Source organism: Ceratotherium simum, chromosome 6, assembly GCF_057802395.1.
Source record: "Ceratotherium simum simum isolate JZ-2026a chromosome 6, ASM5780239v1, whole genome shotgun sequence".
Classification (NCBI taxonomy): domain Eukaryota; kingdom Metazoa; phylum Chordata; class Mammalia; order Perissodactyla; family Rhinocerotidae; genus Ceratotherium; species Ceratotherium simum.
This window is the reverse complement of record NC_141905.1, coordinates 19732362-19750658: the sequence shown is the minus strand read 5'-3', so window position 1 is coordinate 19750658 and position 18297 is coordinate 19732362. Positions and strand designations below refer to the sequence as shown.

The window sequence follows — 18297 nt, the reverse complement described above, 5'->3', positions numbered from 1 at the left end:
TTATGGGTTGAACAAGCCCACAGCTCATCAGCTTCAGAAGAATAATAAAAATTTAACAAAAAGGTATAATAATTATATGTATGGGTTTTAAATGGCGTTTTAAGAAGGAATACAATAATTGGCAGCTTCTGCTCTTCAGATCATTAAACAACTAATGTTCGCAGCTAACGAGCAATTTGGTTCCTGGTGCAGTCAGGCATGTTATTTACAACCAGTAGAACATCGACACGTGAATGTGGGGCTTGGCTCTTAACAGCTTCACATGCCATTTACTTGGAATTATGGCCCTATTTACTAAGAGAAAAAAAGAAGATTGAACATCATCTTGCTTCTGAGTTAGGGTTTTTGCATTTCTTAATCAATATATCTTTCCTAGGAATACAGGTGGATGTGTCTCTATTAAGCTCAGGGGAGGAGATGTATCATTCAGGCAACAGAGAGATCCCTCTCTGAGATGTGAATAATCTGTTTTTAGAATCCCAGGGAAAATTTTTAAGACGGTATATTGCGTATGGGGCCTGGGTATTCTGTTTAGTTTTTTGATCTGCTGAGAAAATCAATGAGGCCTGATCAGTGAGGGATGACCTGAATTAACTGAGGTGGGAACTCACCTCCTGACCTCCTGTTTCCTGATTCCTCTTTAGGCCCCTGGTGAAGGGCCTTTCAGTCACCGGGCTATCCCCGTGGGTTGTGCTCATGGCAGGGGGTCATCCTTCTGCAACTTCTGCGCATGATGTGATTTCTGTTTCCTTTTGAGCCATACTCCACAGCAAGGAGGGCCTGAGGAGGGAAAAGTTTCTGCCATTAGGATCCTGATGGGCCGATTTGAGTACATTCAGAATGGCAAGCCCTCACTCCTTTAGACAAAAGCCACAGGACAAACCTCTCCAAGAGAAGCCTTTCTCTATTTTGGGCTCCCTGGGAGGATGCTGAGGGACAACGCCCTTGAGATTCTGAGAAGCCCTATTGAATGGGGAGGATCTTAAGGGATGCCCTTAAGATTCTTAGAGGGCCTTTTGTGTGTCTGGAAGTTTCTGTGATTCACTGTCTTAGATCTCCCATTCTAGGTTTGATCTATGGACTGGGGCCCTTTCTTAATTTGAGAGTCATTTGCTATCTACAGAGGCTGGGAATAAGAAATAGTTTTATTTTCAAACTCAGCAAGTCCTAGCTACTTTATATTTAATAGTCTATTCTTTAACTCATCTCTCTTTTCTTGCATTTTATCATGGGCAGTGACAAGAAGCCAGTGGGCACTTCTGTATTCTGCTTGGAATCTCCTTGGCTATGTGATTAACTTCATGAGGAACTCTTTTCTACCTTATTTCAGTTGATAAGGTTACCAGACTTTCTGTCACTACGTTACAAGGGTGCCCTTTCCTCCAGCTTCCAATATTTTTCTTCTTCTTTTTTAGCCTTCACTGAAGCCTGTTAGGCTTCTGCCTGCTACCTGGTCCCAATGGCGATGCCTCAGATTTTAGGGGTTTGATACAAGCGGCACTCCACTTTCAGATGCCAAAATCTGTTCTCATTATTGATTGCTGCATAATAAACCACCTAAGACTTAGTGACTTAAAATATCAGCAATCATTTATTCTGTCCATGAATCTGCAATTTGGGTAGGGCTTGGCAGGGACAGCTGGGGTGACTCAACTGGGGCTGGAGAATCCACTTCCAAGATGGACACTTGTATGACTAGCAGGTTGCTCTGTCTGTTGGTTCCTGTCTGTGTGAGCCTCGCTATAGCCACCTTGGCTTCTTTACAACCTGGCTGCTAGGTTCTAAGAGTGAGTGTTCCAAGAGACAGGAAATGGAAGTTTCTTATTTTTTAAGGCCTGGTCTCAGAAACTGGCATGTGTCTCCATTAATGTGTGATAAATTACCCCAAAACTTAGTAGCTTAAAACAATAAACATTTATTATATCACAGAGTTTCTGGGTGTTAGGAATCCAGAAGCAGTTTAGCTGGGTGGTTCTTGCTCAAGATCTCTCATGAGCTGCTGTCAAGTTGTAGGGCAGGAATGGAGTCATCTGAAGGCTTGATGGGGGCTAAAAGATCTGCTTCCAAGCTCATTCACAAGTCTGTTGGAAGAAGGCCTTGGTTCCTTGCCACATGGGCCATGCCATAGGGCCACTCATCATATGGAAGCTGAATTCTCCCAAAGTAAGTGATCTGAGAGCAAAAGCAAACAAGGCAGAAGCCACAGTGCCTTGTTAGGACTTAGCTTCCAAAGTCACACACTGTCTCTTTTGCTTTAGTGACTAAGTCCAGCTCACACTCAAGGGCAGGGAAAGTGGTTTCCACCCCAAGGGAGGAGTGTTAAACAATTTGATGGGCACAACCGTAAGAGTGTCACTTCTGTTGTATTTATTGGCCTAGCTGTCCTGGGGTCCGATTCAAGGGAAAAGGGACACAGATGACGACTCTCAATGGGAGGTATGCCAAAGATTTTTGAGGCCATGTTTTAAAAAGTGCCACTGCAACTAAGGAGCCAGTAGGATTTTGTGAACTGAAGATGTGGACAGAGAGTTTTTCAGGCATGAGTAATGGCATCCAGCACCTACTATGTGCCAGGTGGCTCTCTGTACTGAGGGTGCAGTATTGGACAGGATAAGATCCATTCCCCTATCATAGTGATGTTCTGGGCTGGCCACAGTGGAGTGGAGCTAGATATGCCTGACTGTTGATGACAAGCATGACTGTGTTTTGAGGAAGAAGAGTAGTCTGGACTAGACTAGAGTGTAGGGTCAGTATTATGGTAGGAATAAGCTTGCCAATATTGATTAGGACCCAGATGTACAGGGCTCTGAATTGCAGGCTGAGGATAAAAGCAATGGGGAGCCATTACAATTTGTTTTTTAAGCAGGGTATTGACATGACCAAAGCCAGACTTTAGGAAGCCGAATCTGGCAGTGGGGTACATGATGGGATAGAGGGGGAAATGTCTGGAGACTGGGAGTCACTGACTTAACTAGTATGCAAGCAATAAAAAAGGAAAAAAAGAAGACTAGTATATAAAATCTTCTACAGATACTTGGAAGAGCCATGGTGGTATTAATATGTCCAGCTGAGTGTGGTGTAATGTACACTAAGAAAAATAGCCTAGGAAACCCATCATTTCTTCTTAAGTATAGGTCATATGAGATAAGAAAGTAGACAACGGTTATACATCAAAAGCAACAATCCCTCAGATTTTATTTTGCCATGCACAGTGGATTCTTTAAATAACCATCAGTCCATTTCTTAGCTACTGCTCCTGTGGCTTTCAAATATTCCATAATATAAATATATATTTCTCCCGTCTTGACCGACCTATACCATCTTGACTTAACTGTATCTTATTCATCTCTTTTATTTCTGCCTTAACTCTTGTGATGTTTGGCAGAGAATGATTTGGTTTAAAGCACACACTCATCTTTCATCACTGTGTACAGCTAGGTTCTGTTTGTCCCTGTCCTTTCTAGAGAAGGAAAGTGCATCCCTCTAGCTCTGTGCATAGTGGCTTATCATGAGAAACTGAGAGGGGAAGACAGACGTCTTGGTTTTTGAGAGCAGAGGCCATACTGTGTAGTAGATAGAAGCTTAGGCTTTGGAATCTGAGAGGTCTGTGTTCAAGTCCAGCTTAATCACCACCTGGCTGGGTGACCTTGGACAAATTATTAAACCTTTTAAAGTCTTGTTTCCTCATGTATAAAATGAGGACTATAGTAACACTTGTTACATTAGTTTGTTGTTAAGAATTAAATGAGGTCGTGAATTAGAATAATGTGGTGTATTAGTGTACTAATACGTGAATCAGAAACATGAGTGTGATGTCTCCTTGCGTAATGTGAGTATATACTTGCCTAGCAATGTTTAGCCATGTGTCTGAGTGGGAGGTGAGTGGGCCAGGAGCTGACTCCTTGACCAGCTGTCACTCACTGATGCAGGTTCCTGGCTAGTGTACCTGTAGGAAAAGCGCTGTGGTGGCGTCTAAACCCCTTATTGCAAGGTGGCTCTGGTCCCAAATGTCTGTGCAGTCTCCTGCCTACTGAACTAGGCTGGGCCACTCACTGATGGTGAGGATTGTTTGTCCGTTTGGTTTTCAGTGCTGAGTTCAAAAGCATGGAGCCTTGCTGGGGACTCTCCCCAGGCCGTGTATTAACCTTAGCCCTGGAGGTCTGGTCATTGTCATGGCTGGATCCCGCCCGGTAAGATGAGCCAAGGAGAAGAGTGTCTCCCTGCCACCTGGAGCAGGTCTGATTGAACTGCCCACTTCAGGCCTCTTTCCCTCAGGCCTCACCAAGGTTTTTCTGGGTCAAAGTTGAGAGGCCTCTTTCCACAGGAGGCAACCCCAGACCTACCTTGTTGAACTGGCTGTCTGGAGAGCAAATGAGAACAAAGATCTCGAAAGGTGCTCCATAAAAGAGAACCCAACCTGGACAAGGGCTCCTTAACCTCTTTGCTGCCCTCACTGAAAGCTCTACCCTCACCAGGCTGTTGGCTCTCTGGGGGCAAAGTGAGGGGACTGCCTCAGGGCCCTCTAGAGACTGTGTGGTAGGTATGGCTGACAGAAGCTCTGTGGTTAAGATGTCAACATTGGAAGTACAGGCCTATCTCTGCCCGAGAACCATTCTGGGCCTTGCCCAACCATTGACCTCTAGTGGTGAGCACTTTTGTCTTGAGTTCAAGTTTGGTTCCACCCTCTGCGTGCCATGCCCTCCTTCTCACAGCTGTGTCCTCCTCAACCCTTCTCCAGTTCCCAGGACTTTTCCTGCCCAGAAACAGAAGATATTTATGTGGTGGTAACCGGCATCTATGGCTCAGCAACAAGCGTCCCTCCTGCATATCGTTGGCCATCCATCTTGGACTCTGGGTCTGCATTATTGTGGACACACAGTCCTGAATGGGGCCCCAGCTCCTGAAACTGGGTTCTACCTCCGTCTGTGCTCTGTAACCTGGCTAATATCCCAGTATTCATCTGGCCTGGGGCCTGCCGTTCTCTGGCCATTTCCTCTCCCCTAGGATCAAGGCCCAGCTCTCTGACGCCTGGCCTCTGATATTTTTCTGATATTGACATTGTGCATGCATTTCCGGCTCCAGCTTTCCCTGCTTGAATCATCTACCGTTATTGATCTGGTCCATCTGTTGAGTCACCCTGCTATTTTTTTCTTGGGCTTTGCCTAATGCCTGGCACTCAGGAAATAGTCAACGAAAGTAATTGTTTTTTTTTCAGGAAATGGACCCTCATTTGTTGATGGCTGATCCCCAGAATCTGTTATTTCCATACCTCCTTTGGGTCTCCCCTCGGTCTGCGGTATATTTTCTTTCTCACCTGTCTCCCATTATCTGTTTCCAAGGAACAAACAGTTCAGATAATCATTTACTCTTAAATAGCATATCAAGATGTCTCTGGTACTCCAAGCCAATTCTTTTTTTAAAGATGGTTGTATCCTATTTGACTTTTTCTTTATAGAGAATAAAAATTATCTACACTTAGAGTACATTAGTTACAGACAAATGTGTCTAAATGGCAGCCTGAATCTTTTTTCTTAGCTTATGATTTGGGGGAAATAAGAACATTCTAGAAATAAGCTACATTTTCCAGATAAGCACAAAATGTTTCCTTCTCTCTAAAAAAAAGACTATGATTTAGATCAATGGCTGGGGGAGATGATAGGCCCAGTAAAGATTTTTCAAAGATGATGTCTATCCAGTGTGGAAATAAAGACCCACCCATGAGAAGAACCAAAGGCTTTTTATTCAGAGTTTACTATAGCGAAGGAGTTCAGCCACCATCACTGTGTTTTGGCAGAAAATGAAAGGCAGGCAGAGGAGTGGGAAAGCTTTGTAGTGGAGGAAAGGAAGGCTTCAGATATGACTGGAGGCTGCTGGCCTGGGGAAGCTGGAGGCGGGCTGACTAGAGCATCTGCTGTGATTGCTTGGGGGAGCATTTTGGCTTTCTCTATTTGGTCCTAAGTTGGAAGGAGGGACAAAAATCAGGGAAGCTGTCTGTTATTAATCAAGTCCTGGCTATTTTGGGCCAATTGTTATAGAAGTTATTGTTTAGCTTCCTGGATTGTCACTAGAGACAGCAATCTGGCTTCCTACAAGTCTGCCTTGTAGCCTGGCCTCCTGGGCTGGTTATTGTAGATATGCGGGTTGGTTTCCTAGGCAGGTTGTGGCTCAGGGTTCTATTCTGTATATGATCTGGCCATTGTCTGTTTGTGCATTTAGTCTCTTTCCAGGCACCACATTTTCTCAAGCTGTTAGAAGCCGTCTATGTCTTATGTAAAATCCGTGGGTGCCAGTGCTGCGTTTCTCCTTGCCTTCTCTAGGAAATGCGTGGACGTCTAAAATGTTTGATGTGCAAAACCAGTCATGGGGCCCTGCTCACAGAAAATGCTTTCACTATCTCAAAAAATCATGGTGACTGGAAGAAATAAACAAAACTGACAGAAAATGGCAAATTCCAGCTGCAGGAGCTTCCGTGGAGAGGTGGGGGGCAGTTGGCTGTGCTCGTCTGTTGCCTGTGTTCAGCTGCCCCAGCTCCCAGCAGGTGGCCCTGACAGCACTGAGGGGAGGCTTTGAATGCAGTCTTGCCCAACCATGTGGACTTGAGCTTGGAGTTCCTCAAAAGATCTGGTGTCATGCCAGGAAAAAGATGCAGGACTTTTATTTTTGGAGTTGGATGGTTTTCAGCACTGGCTTTATTTCTTTTTTCCCAGTAAAGAAGTATGGATAATTTTGGATATAGATATGGATATATAAATATAGATCCATATAAGTATGGATAATTAAAGAAATGGATAATTTTAGGAGGATCGCTACAAATGAAAATGTCTGTGGGCCCAGGCAGGTACCATATGGATGAGTGTCCCCCTAGGCAAAAGGCATGGTGAGGCCTGGGGACTGACTGGGTGAAACAGCCCACCTGAGCACAGCATCCATTCTCCCAACCCCTTTGTGCTCCCTCCCTTTATGGATGTTTGTGGCCACGTTTCAACCAGGTCACTGATGGAGCTGTACGTGGTGGAGTAGGCACCTAACATGAGGTTGGAAGAACCAAGTTCAGGTCAGTGACCTCACATGGGATCACAGAACTCCAAAACGTTGTGACCTTGGGAAGGTCCCTTTCTGGGTCTTAGTTTCTTCACCTGGAAACCAACCACAATCATAAGACCCCCTTCCTGGATTGTTGGGAAGACTAAATGAGACAATTCATACAATGAGAGCCTTGTAATCTATAAAATCAGACTCTCAAATAACGACTTCAAAAAATGTAGCGGGGGAAGGATATTGAAATTCAGAGATGCTGAGGATAAAGTTAGAAAGAGCAGAGTGGGTAAAATCAGCTTCGGCTTTGGCATATACCTAGAGGTTTTTAACTGTGTTATTTGTAGAATAAAATATTTTGACAGGTGCTTTAAAAAACCGATGTGAACGCTCAAGTACGATTCCCTTGCTGCAGAGAGGCAGCAGATGTGCAGCACGATGGCAAAGGGATATTCATCTTTCCGCAAATCCTCCCATGGCATTTAGGGAAGGGCCCATTAGAGTTATGGAGATTGGGGTCACTGAGTCACTGATGGGACTTCCTTCAGGGATCAGCATTTACTTTTCTGAATTTTCATCACAGAGCTCTTGGCCGGTTTCAGCAATCAGGGAGGGCTGCATCAAGCAAGATTTACCTCCTGGGCTTGGATCTGAGGCCAAAATGCTTATAAAATATTAACCGAGGGTAGTGTAGCATTTTATCATGGCTTGAGTTTTGATATTAACTGTCTCTTTGGGAATTCACGCTCATTCTGCATATATAACACTTCCACATCTATCACTGTGCATTTTCCCAAGCTGTATGCCTTAGCATCAAGGAAGGGGCCCAGGTTTTATTTAATGATCTCTCTCATGTTTTATTTAGGGCCCTGATCTCTAGAGCTTGAGATGAGTTGCAGGAGGGTCTGAGGATGTATTTGCAGGAAATCTTCTGTTCAGGCACTTGCTCTGCATATGTAGTCTCTTCCAATTTGTTTTTAGAGGTCTTTTCTCTCTCAACTATTCTCAGGAGGAGAGTGTACACTGTGGCATATTTTGCCTGGTGTCTGTAGGGGCACAGTTGGTGCCTACCCCAGTTTTTGTTAAATCTCTTGCTTGAAAACATGGTCCAGCAGAAAGGTGGGGGCTCCCTAAGCCCAGCCTGAGAAGGGACATTTGAAGCACCAGGTTGTGCCCGTGGCTGCTCTGCCCAGAGGCAGTCACACCTCTGCGGCTGGGCCTCCTACGAGCTCCCGAGAGCATGGAGTGTCCCTTGAGCTTCTTTGTGGCGCTACATAGGCAGCTCCACCCACAGCGGCCTTGGTCATTGTTCAGGTTGGAAATCACAGATCCGGGAAATATTTCAGTTGTGTTTCTATTTACAACTCAAAGCTTATGGAAGTCCAGTCTGCTCTGCTTGTCAAGACTTTGTTTTTCCTAAATGGGTCCAAACCCACTAGCTTGGCATTTTGGGCCCTCTGCCATTTGGATCCAACTTTGTCAGTCTAGTCTCCACCTCAGCCTCATGCGTCCTACCATCCACTGAAGACAGGGCCCTTTGTTCTCTAACCAGGTTTCCCATTTCTTCTTTTGGAAACTTTACATTCTTTCCTCATGTAACCTGCCTCTGTCTCCCTTTCTGGAACTCTCTCTCTTCTCTGAGCTCACCTAGTGCATGTTTGCGTATTTCTTACAAGACATCTTATCTCCTTTATTTAATGGGAACCTCCTGGAGAGCAGGGCCGGTGCCTCATTCCTTTCTGTATTTACCTGCTACAGTGATAGATGGTAAATAGAGTCTCAAAAGATATTTGTCCAATAATGGAATTGAAAACTATGGATTTCAGTGACAGAGATGATATGTGCTGGGTGCTCAGAATGCCTTTAAAGTGGGAAAACATTTTGTAACCTCGCTCGTGTTTATTTCAGGTTGAAATCTGCCTATTAAATAATAATAATAAAGAAGTAAACAGCACAGTTTAGTACTTAAGAGGCGGAATTCTGGAGTTATGTCCGAGTTGGAAACTTGCCCTGTATTTCATTCTAGGTAGTCTTCAGTGGGAGATTTAATTTTCTCAGTTGTAAAGTAGAGATAACATCATGTATTTCAGTGAACACAAGATGCACTATTATTTTATATGCTACTAAGAAAGAAAAATTGCTATCAATTAAACAATGATACAATGCTTTCTGTGGCTTAGAATTTTTATTTTGTACTTATTGCAATAGCTCTTTTAGATATATTTAGGCTTTTGAAAAATCACATATCACTCTTTAAAAAGGAAAATATAAGGAAAATGAATTGGTCGTTTTCTGAAAATGTCTTCATATTCAGAGTCTGAGTGTTCTGAAACACACGAAGTAGTCGAGGATCATGTTTTTCCACACATTATCATCCTCTGCATCAGTGAAGCTATTGGTGATGTAACTCTTTTTTATTTTCCTCCAAGAATGTACTACTGTTTTCTGTAGAATTTTCTGCCAAGCTGCTAACACTGTTCTTCAAGTTTTAAATTCTGGTGCTTTCCTGATCCTACAAATCCATGTCACCGTAAGGTTTTCAGGCAACAGCCAGGACTCAAATGGTCCTTAAATGGTTTGTACATTGAAAGACCAGGAGGTTGCAGATGGTCAGTTAGGCCCCCAAGAATAACAATCACCTAATAACAACTTCATCCAAGATACATCCTGGCTAATAGCGAGTGTAGATACATCCCCATTTCAGAGATGTTAACACGTAAAAAAAAGTACATGTTAGAATAGATAAGACAGGGTATAACCTCTGTCTCAGGGTTGCGGTGAGGTTTAAAGGAGAGAAGGTTTATAGCTATTATCGTGATTATGGTTATAATAAAGTCTTAGGAAACAATATGGAGCCCTCTAGTAACAATAACTATTTATGGAGCACTCATTAATGTGATATATTTATTAATTTATGGTATAATTTTCATATTTAAATTTTCCCTAATATGTTTTTTACTTTATTGAGGTATGATTTACATTTAATGAAATGCACAGATATTAAGTGTATAGTTCTATGAATTTTGACACTTTTGTTATCAGCAGCCCTATCAAGATATTTTCATCACCCCAGAATCATCACCCTTATGCCCCTTCCCATTCATCATCCCCCCTTCCTTAGACAGCCTCTGTTCTGATATCTTTTTACCATGGATTAGTTTGACCTGTTCTAGAACTTAATATCAATGGGATCATGTGGTATGCACTCTTTTGTGTCTTGTTTTTTTTGAGATACTTCCATGTCACTGTGTGTATGAAGAGTTTGTGCCTTGTTCTTGCTGAATAGTCTGCCACTGTGTAGACATACCATTGCTTCTGCATTCTCCTCCTGATGGACATTCAGGTTGTCTCCAGTTTTGGGCTATCATGAGTAAAGCCACAGTGAACATTCGAGTACAAGTATTTTTGATTGCATGTTTTCATTTCTTGGGTAAATATCTAGAAGTAGAATACACATAAAAGGTGTATGTTTAACTTTATGAGACATGGGCAGAACTTTTTTCAAAGTGGTTGTACCATTTTACACTCCCACTATGTATAAGAGTTCTGGTTGCTCCACATCCTTGCCAACGTAGACAGTTTCACTGTAGTTAATTTGAGCCGTTTGAATGGTTTTGTAGTGGAGTCTCTATGGCTTTAATTTGCATTTTTCTGGAGACTAATGATCATCAACACTTTTTCATATACTTATGGGCCACTGGTATATCTTATTTTGTAAAGTGCCTGTTGAGTCATTTGCTCACTTTTCAATAAGGTCATTTGTGTTTTAATTTTTGAGTTGTAGGATTCAAGTCCTTTGTCAGATATACGTATTCTAAAACATTTTCTCCCAGTCTGTGGCTTGCCTATTCCTTTTCTTAATGGTATTTTGTTGATGTGTAGAGGTTTTTAATTTTGGTGAAGTCCATTTATCCATTTTTTTCTTTTATAGTTAGTTTTATATATAGTTTTCTGTGTCCTATCTAAAGTTTTTGTGTACTCCAAAGTCATATATTCCCCTATATTTTCTTTTAGAAGCTTTATAGTTTTCACTTCTACGTTTAGGTCTGTTATGTTTAGGTCTCCATCTCTAATTAAATTTTGTGTATGGTTTGAGGTATGTATCAAGGATAATGTTTTCCCCATATAGGTAGCTAGTTGTTCCAGTACCGTTTGTTGAAAATACTCTCTTTTCCTTATTGACTTGCTTTGGCACTTTGGTTGAAGATCAACTGGCTGTGTGAGTGCGGGTCTACTTCCGGACTGTCTATTCTAGTCCATTGATCTGTTTGTTTATCTATTCATATGCCAATGCCACACTGGCTTGATTTACTGTAGCTTCAGTGTTGGTTTGAAATCAAGTAGTATATGTCCTCTAACTTTGTTCTACTTTTTAAGGATTGTTTTGGTTTATCTAGGCCTTTGTATTTTCTTTTACATTTTAGAATAAGCTTGTCAATTTCTACAAAAGACCCTCATGTGATTTTGATTGGAATTGTATTGAATCAATAGATCAATTTGAGGAAAATGTAAATCTTAGCAATATTCAGTTTTCCAATGTAGGTATATATAGTATATCTTTTTAATTATTTAGGTCGTCTTTATAATTTCTCTCAGAAGTTTTAAAAGTGGTTTTCTGTGTAGAGGTCTTGCACATGTTTCTTTATCTAAGCATTTTGAGTTTTAAAATCTTGTACATGGTATTTTTTTTTAATTCATCTTTCAATTGTTTGTTGCTAATGTTTAGAAATACAATTGATTTTTGTATATTGACCTTGTATCCTGCAGCTGTTCAATGTGCCAAATATTTTGCTCAGTGCTCTACAGAATTTCATGTTTATTCTTGCAGCCATCTATGATGCAGGTGTTAGCATGATCATATTTATAAGAAATTTGGCCTGAAATTGCATATGATAAGTTCTTTGCTCAAAGTCAGGCAGTTCGAATAACAGGGAGCTAGGATTGAGTTTACATCTAGTCTGACTTCAAGGCCCAGTCCCTTTCCACCCTACTATAATATTTCACCTCTGTGACATTTGGATATTTGAATAGAGTGATGCCACATGGCTTCCCTGGGTTTCACTGGGACATGTTTGTGTCATCAAGGACATGATTTGGCCAATGGAACCCTTAAAACAGAACATAACAAGAATAAGGTGAAGAGACTGGTGGTTTCCTAGCTTAAGGAGGACAGTCAGTGTTTTTCCAGATTCCTCCACAGAAGACTGTTGTTGCAGTTGGATGTAGTTGCAAAGTTCAGTCCCCTTTAGCCACACTGTTAGTGCATGTTAGCTGTTGCTAAATCTTCCATGTGTGGGGGTGCTGTAAAGCTTACTTTCCCTCCTTCTCTCCCACAATGTGCTGCAGGAAACCATTTCTGTACAGCGAAGGAGCTCACAGAGGAGATTAGATCATTAACTTCAGAGAGGGACGGGCTGGAGGGACTCCTCAGCAAGCTGTTGGTGCTGAGTTCCAGGAATGTCAAAAAGTTGGGACGTGTTAAAGAAGATTACAACAGCCTGAGAAGAGAACTGGAACACGGGGAAACTGCCTACAGTAAGTAGTCACAACTGTGGCCTGGTAAAATATTTATTGTATTGTGTGGCCGGGCAGGACGTTCTGTACTTTGTGTGAACATCACTGTGAAGGGCGTCCTGGAGCACACAACGGTTTTCCTGGAGGACTTTTTTGGCAGGAGCCTTGGCAAATGGGGTAGAATTTCTTGTCAGCTTTTGTTTTGCTATCACATGTGATATCTTTTCTTTTTCTGTCTTTTTCCCCCTCCTCTACCCTGAATTTGCTAATGGCCTTGTGATTCTTTAGAGCAATCTCTCCCTTGGCACAGGTCTTGAGAATTTTCTGTTTGACAGTTATCTTCCTTTAGTTTGTTGGCTCAGTCTTCTGGCTTGCACAGTCACAGATGAAAGCAGGCTGACTCTGAGAAAACTGAGAAAAGACCATGAAGTGGCTTTTCTGTGTGTGAGCTTTTCTGAGAGCTTCTTTCCCCGGGAAGAATGATGCAGAGATGCCAGTGCTGCTGTAGCCCAAGTATCTGCTTGTCGGAGGAGTTCAAGTGTTCTTGTGTTCTTTTCCTGTCCAGTTAAGATAGCTGAGGTCACCTTGAGGTTTGCTCCTCGAGGGATAGTCTCAGAAGATGCCAGTTCAGTTCAAATTGATAAAGTGAAAACTTATTTCTTAAAAAAAAATGTAAAGAATTTCTGATGATTCAGTTTCTAGTATGCGGAATGAAATCATAAGAAACAAATTCAGATTTAAAATATGTTAGACGCTGGAACCTGTTTCTTTACCAGTAAAAGCAGAAGACTAATATCCATATCATAGGCCAATTAAGTGGTACAGGTTAAATGAGGTAACTTACAAATATTCTGAGGGGTGTGTGTGTGTGTGTGTGTGTGTGCATATTTGCCCTTGCATTTCCCCTAGGAACTAGATGTTGCTGGAGGGCAGAGGTCATACACAGTATCTCATGGTCCCTAAATAAATCTTGTTTACTAGGAAAATGAAAGACAGATGTACTAATAAATGACTATATGTACAAAGTATGCTTATTTAAAAAGAAAGAAGAAAAAATGGGGATATTAGGTAGCCAGATTTGAAATAGGGCTATTTGAAAATACTCTACAAACTGAAGTAAATGAATGTTAATATTTAAAACCAAATAAATATGAAATCAGCTGGCAGAAATAGGTGTGTCATTTCACTGAATATATTTTGTTTTAAAGGCTTACTAAATTGTGTAGAGAGAGGTTTCTCCCCAGAGTTATTTGAATCACAGATGGGATATTCATTTGCTCTTGTGTCTTCTTAGTAATGGATGCCTCTAAGTTGGCTCAACAACTCAGAGCATCTTATCTTTTGTTTTTTCACTTTTGCAGGTCAAGCTTTGTTTTTGCCAAATATGTAACTAGAGACTGTGCATTTGAGCCTTAAAATATAACTGTAGTACTGAGCAGTGACAAGTTCCCCCAAGATGTAACAGTGTGGGTGATTAAGTTACAATAGGAATGAACATTACATATTTTAAATGAATTTTTGCTATTGAGTTTTTTTTTGTGTGTGTGAGGAAGATCGGCCCTGAGCTAACATCTGCCAATCCTCCTCTTTTTGCTGAGGAAGACTGGCCGTGGGCTAACATCCATGCCCATCTTCCTCCACTTTATATTGGGACACCGCCACAGCATGGCTTGCCAAGCGGTACGTCGGTGCACGACCAGGATCCAAACTGGCGAACCCCGGGCCGCCGCAGCAGAGGGCGCGCACTTAACCACTTGTGCCACTGGGCCAGCCCCGCTATTGATTTTTTAAATGTATAAACAGTGAAAACTATGAAATTTCTCATGTTATCACCACATAATTTTTGGCACAAAATGGGGAATCTATTATATCTAATAATGAAGATGTGAACAAATTTTGACAAATGTAGTCCAGCAATATTTTCATTTGAACAGTTGAGCTCTTGAAAGTCATTAATATCTCTTTAAAAAAAAAAAAGCTGTACAATATTTTTTGAATCTCATCTTTGTCACTCCACTAAGTGTTTTCAAACCAATGAATAAAACATAAACAAATGGAACGAGAGATTGTTACCATGGATGATTCTAAACTGCAGATGGCTCATTACTGTTGTGAAGGTGATCTTTATGTTTTATGCTTTGATTTTTCTGGATCAGCTGCCCTTTTCCCTAGGCTTTAGGCTGAAGCTAGTTTTTAACCAATCTGAGATGATTTGGCTTCAGGTGAACCAAATTAATAATCTTGGGTTGGTGAGAGTGTGAAAGAAAATAAATAAATAATGAATTCCTTAGTAAATTGAAACTTATCTATTGAAATGTAATAAAACTAGGCCCAAATCCATATTCTGTCATTTGCTGGATTTTGAGAGTTAAAAATTCAGGAGGAGCTCTGTGCTCAAGTTTAACTGTAGAGCAAATACAAAGGAATAGTATGCATATGCATGTATGTACTATGAGCTGACTCCTTTTACTCTTTGATAAAACATTTTAAAATAAGAATTTTTAAGAAATGAGCAATATGTAGTGTTATTAAAAACAGATTTTGATTTCCAGCAATGGTTACAGAATGAAACATTCAGGGGAAAAAGCAATTCAGGGGAAAAAGCAATTCAGGGGAAAAAGCAATTCAGGGATGGACGAGCAACTCCATAATGATAGGGACCCAGCCTCTTCTATTTTGTTCTTCTGTGCCCCTCAACATGTGATGTTTGGTCCAAGATGGCTGACCCAGCCACATGTAAGTCCAAGTCCAGCCAGGGACTCTGTTTCTATAGCAGAAGGGGAGATGTGCAGTCTTAGTAAACAATTAGCAATCTCTCTCATACAGAGAACTCATTGACAGGAAGTGAGTATGTCATGACTCATCACAGATGAAGTTGCTTTGCTGATCACTTACAATATCATTACATCTTGTGTCTCTCGCTAGATTGTAAGTGCACTGAGGTCTAAGAACTGTGCTTATGTTTCATTTGTATTGTTGCAGGCTCCAGCGTGGTGTCTTTCAAAATTGTAAATATACTATAAATATTTGTCCGTTTACTGGGGCCAGATGTTACAATGAAACGTTAGTCCTTTCTTCCTTTATTTTGAATTACAGACCCAGACCTTGGATCTCCTTTTTAAAAAATTTTTAAACTTATTTTCCAATTTAATGAGAGCAGCGATAAGTTTGATAGACTTTTATGGAAGATGCTTGAGTATCTGAGTCGGATATTCAGATTGGCAGACAGAACAATATGATGAAAAGGGACTGAAATATGCCGAAGTACTCAAGGGTGAAAGGAGACAGCAATCACCGAATCCATTGACTTTTGTCACAGTGACACAGTGTCTATGAAGAGGCGAGAAAGGGGTGTGTTTTAAGCCCTATTGGCTGTTCTTAAGACTTCAGGAGAACACGTTTGAATTCTGAGCAATTTTAAGTGCAGTGAAATAGGATGAAAAGCTAAATCTATCTTTCGACCCCTGAATACTTATGGAAATTAACTATAAACGTTTAATTATTGTGGATTTCAATGTTTTTTTAAAGAGAGTAGGATGAAAAAAATCAGTAACTTTTTTACAGTTTGCTACATCTGTTTTTCAGAAAAAAGACAACCCTGAGATTTACATAACTGTTTTTCCATCCCTTGTGTATAAGTTGGTAATCCGTATTGTACTTTATTAATATTGTCGATTTCGCACTGTAACTCAGATATAAAGGAAGCAGACGTCAAGCGGAGAGATTTAATCACAGAATAATCAGGGCTGGAATTTTAAATAGGACATCATTAGCATGTTAATGAATTTTCCCAAGTTATGCCAGCTGCCTAAGTAGAAAAGATACTGCAGATGTAGCTGAAAAATCCCGCCGGGGCTGTGGCCCAGTGAGCTGTCAGGAATCCGTGTTGAGGCTCTGTAAGATGTGTACAAAGATTCTCAGGCCGAATGTCAAATGGCAGGATTTTGTGTTTTCTGGGAGTGATGGCTGGCTGTGTCCAGTTCAAGCTCATTTGCCTTTCAATGAGTATGGAGGAAGTGGAAAGCAGAGAAGGGGCAGTTTCTAAGGGTAATAATGTTGGAGTGGAGTCAACTTTTCAAGTATGGTTTGGGGCTAGCACCTACCTTTTCCTTTAGATTAGAAAGGCCATATGTCCACACTGACAGGATCCTGCCCTTATTTTTGGACGACCTCCTAATTTTTGAGTTTGAAATAGCTAATAAAAGGAAGTATGACGTCCTTTAGTGAGAGTTTAATTTCTTTAACTCTGAAGTCCACGGGTGAAGCTTCTTTTGTCAGTCACTTCACATCTATTAAGAAAAGGCTTTCAATTTAGACATCCTGTGCTTTACAAGTTCTGCATTTATGGGCAGTAATTCCCCTTCTACCTTTTTCAGGTATATTTAGAAGAAATTTTCAAGAAAAATTAGAACAGAAGAATAAAATCTGTGTCTCTTTTTTGTGTAGGGGGAGGAAGGAGAACTGGAAAAAATGTATAACAGATCTAAACAACAAAATTAACAAATAAAAATAAAATTTAAAAGTTGAGATAGAAGAAAATGCTAATGACAAGTGTTAATTATTTTGGTTGAGCCTAGAAGCCAGAGCAAAAAAGACAGTTGAAACATCATCCCTCTTCCTCAAAAGCAACTTAAAGCACCAAGTTTTCAGGAGTGTGGAGTGGTGTTAAATTCAAAAAGATAATTTTTTTGAGAGCATAATGGAAAGTCCTCATGAACAGATTTATAACAAATGCAAAAGCACTTTTCATATGGCTGTTACCCACCACGTGTGGGGAAAAAGGAATTAAAGGATGCCTTCGAAGGAGGAGTTCGTAGATAGATTGTGAAACTATACGCAAATTTCAGATCTGTGGGTATGTACATTTTTTTCCACAAAAAAATCCAGATTAAGAATCAGTAGCTTCTTAAAGGAGTCATTCTAAGTTCTCCCAAATTTTAAGAAGCATCGTGTTAAAGTATAATGCCAGTGACGTTAATTCACCGATGGAAGTGAATTAGTAAGAGCTCAGACTAATTAAGCTAAAATGTGGAATCTTCCAGTGATCTAATATGATTCAAAACTGAGACTTAGAACCTAAAAGGGTGGCTAGAGATCATTTCTGTAGACTCACCAAATGTCACTTCTCTCCTCTGAGCTCTGACTAAGATCTGCATTGTAGGCAACTTTGCTCTTTGGGTTAGAACGGTGATAGAGTTCCTGGTAACTGAGAACCAAGCGATTTGTCTTGGAACCAGGTGAGTGTTGCAGGTTCTGTATGTGGAGGAGCTTAGATTGTTATGGGAAATATCTTATTTCTGTCCGCCTCTCTAAACTGGAAATTCATGTTTGTTTAGATTTTAAAATGTATATAATATAAACCTTTGGAGGAAAACTTATTTTAAAATATTCAAAATCTTTTTTTCTCAGGTTTTTCCATGGGCTGAGTTTTCACATCTCTAATCATTTATCTTTGATTCAGCTTATTAGTTTATTATTTTATCAGGATCCCAGTTAAATATATATTTGCATTTTTAATTTCCCTCCATGGCTTTTTTTTTCTTTGTATCCTTGCATCACTATTAGTATGGTTATTTCTCTTCAGCCACTTTTGCCCATGAGTTTGTGAGCTTGAAATTTGCAAATATCTTCCTTCCTTTTTTTATTAACTAATTGAGATAATTCTTTTGGGAGGCAGGCATCTTTACAACAGCATAAAAAGCCTATGTGAGGATGTAGGAGGCCTCAGTTTTAATTTCAGTTTTGTTT

The 18297-nt window shown here is 40.7% G+C and overlaps 1 protein-coding gene across 1 annotated transcript in view; it reads left to right on the top strand.

Moving 5' to 3' along the window:
- The window catches only part of DISC1 (DISC1 scaffold protein), a 345468-nt gene that overhangs the window by 135539 nt on the left and 191632 nt on the right, over nucleotides 1-18297 (top strand). Inside the window, exon 9 of the mRNA XM_014788932.2 lies at nucleotides 12382-12570. Within this exon, the coding sequence (XP_014644418.2) occupies nucleotides 12382-12570 (189 nt within the window). The remainder of the gene's footprint in view (nucleotides 1-12381; nucleotides 12571-18297) is intronic.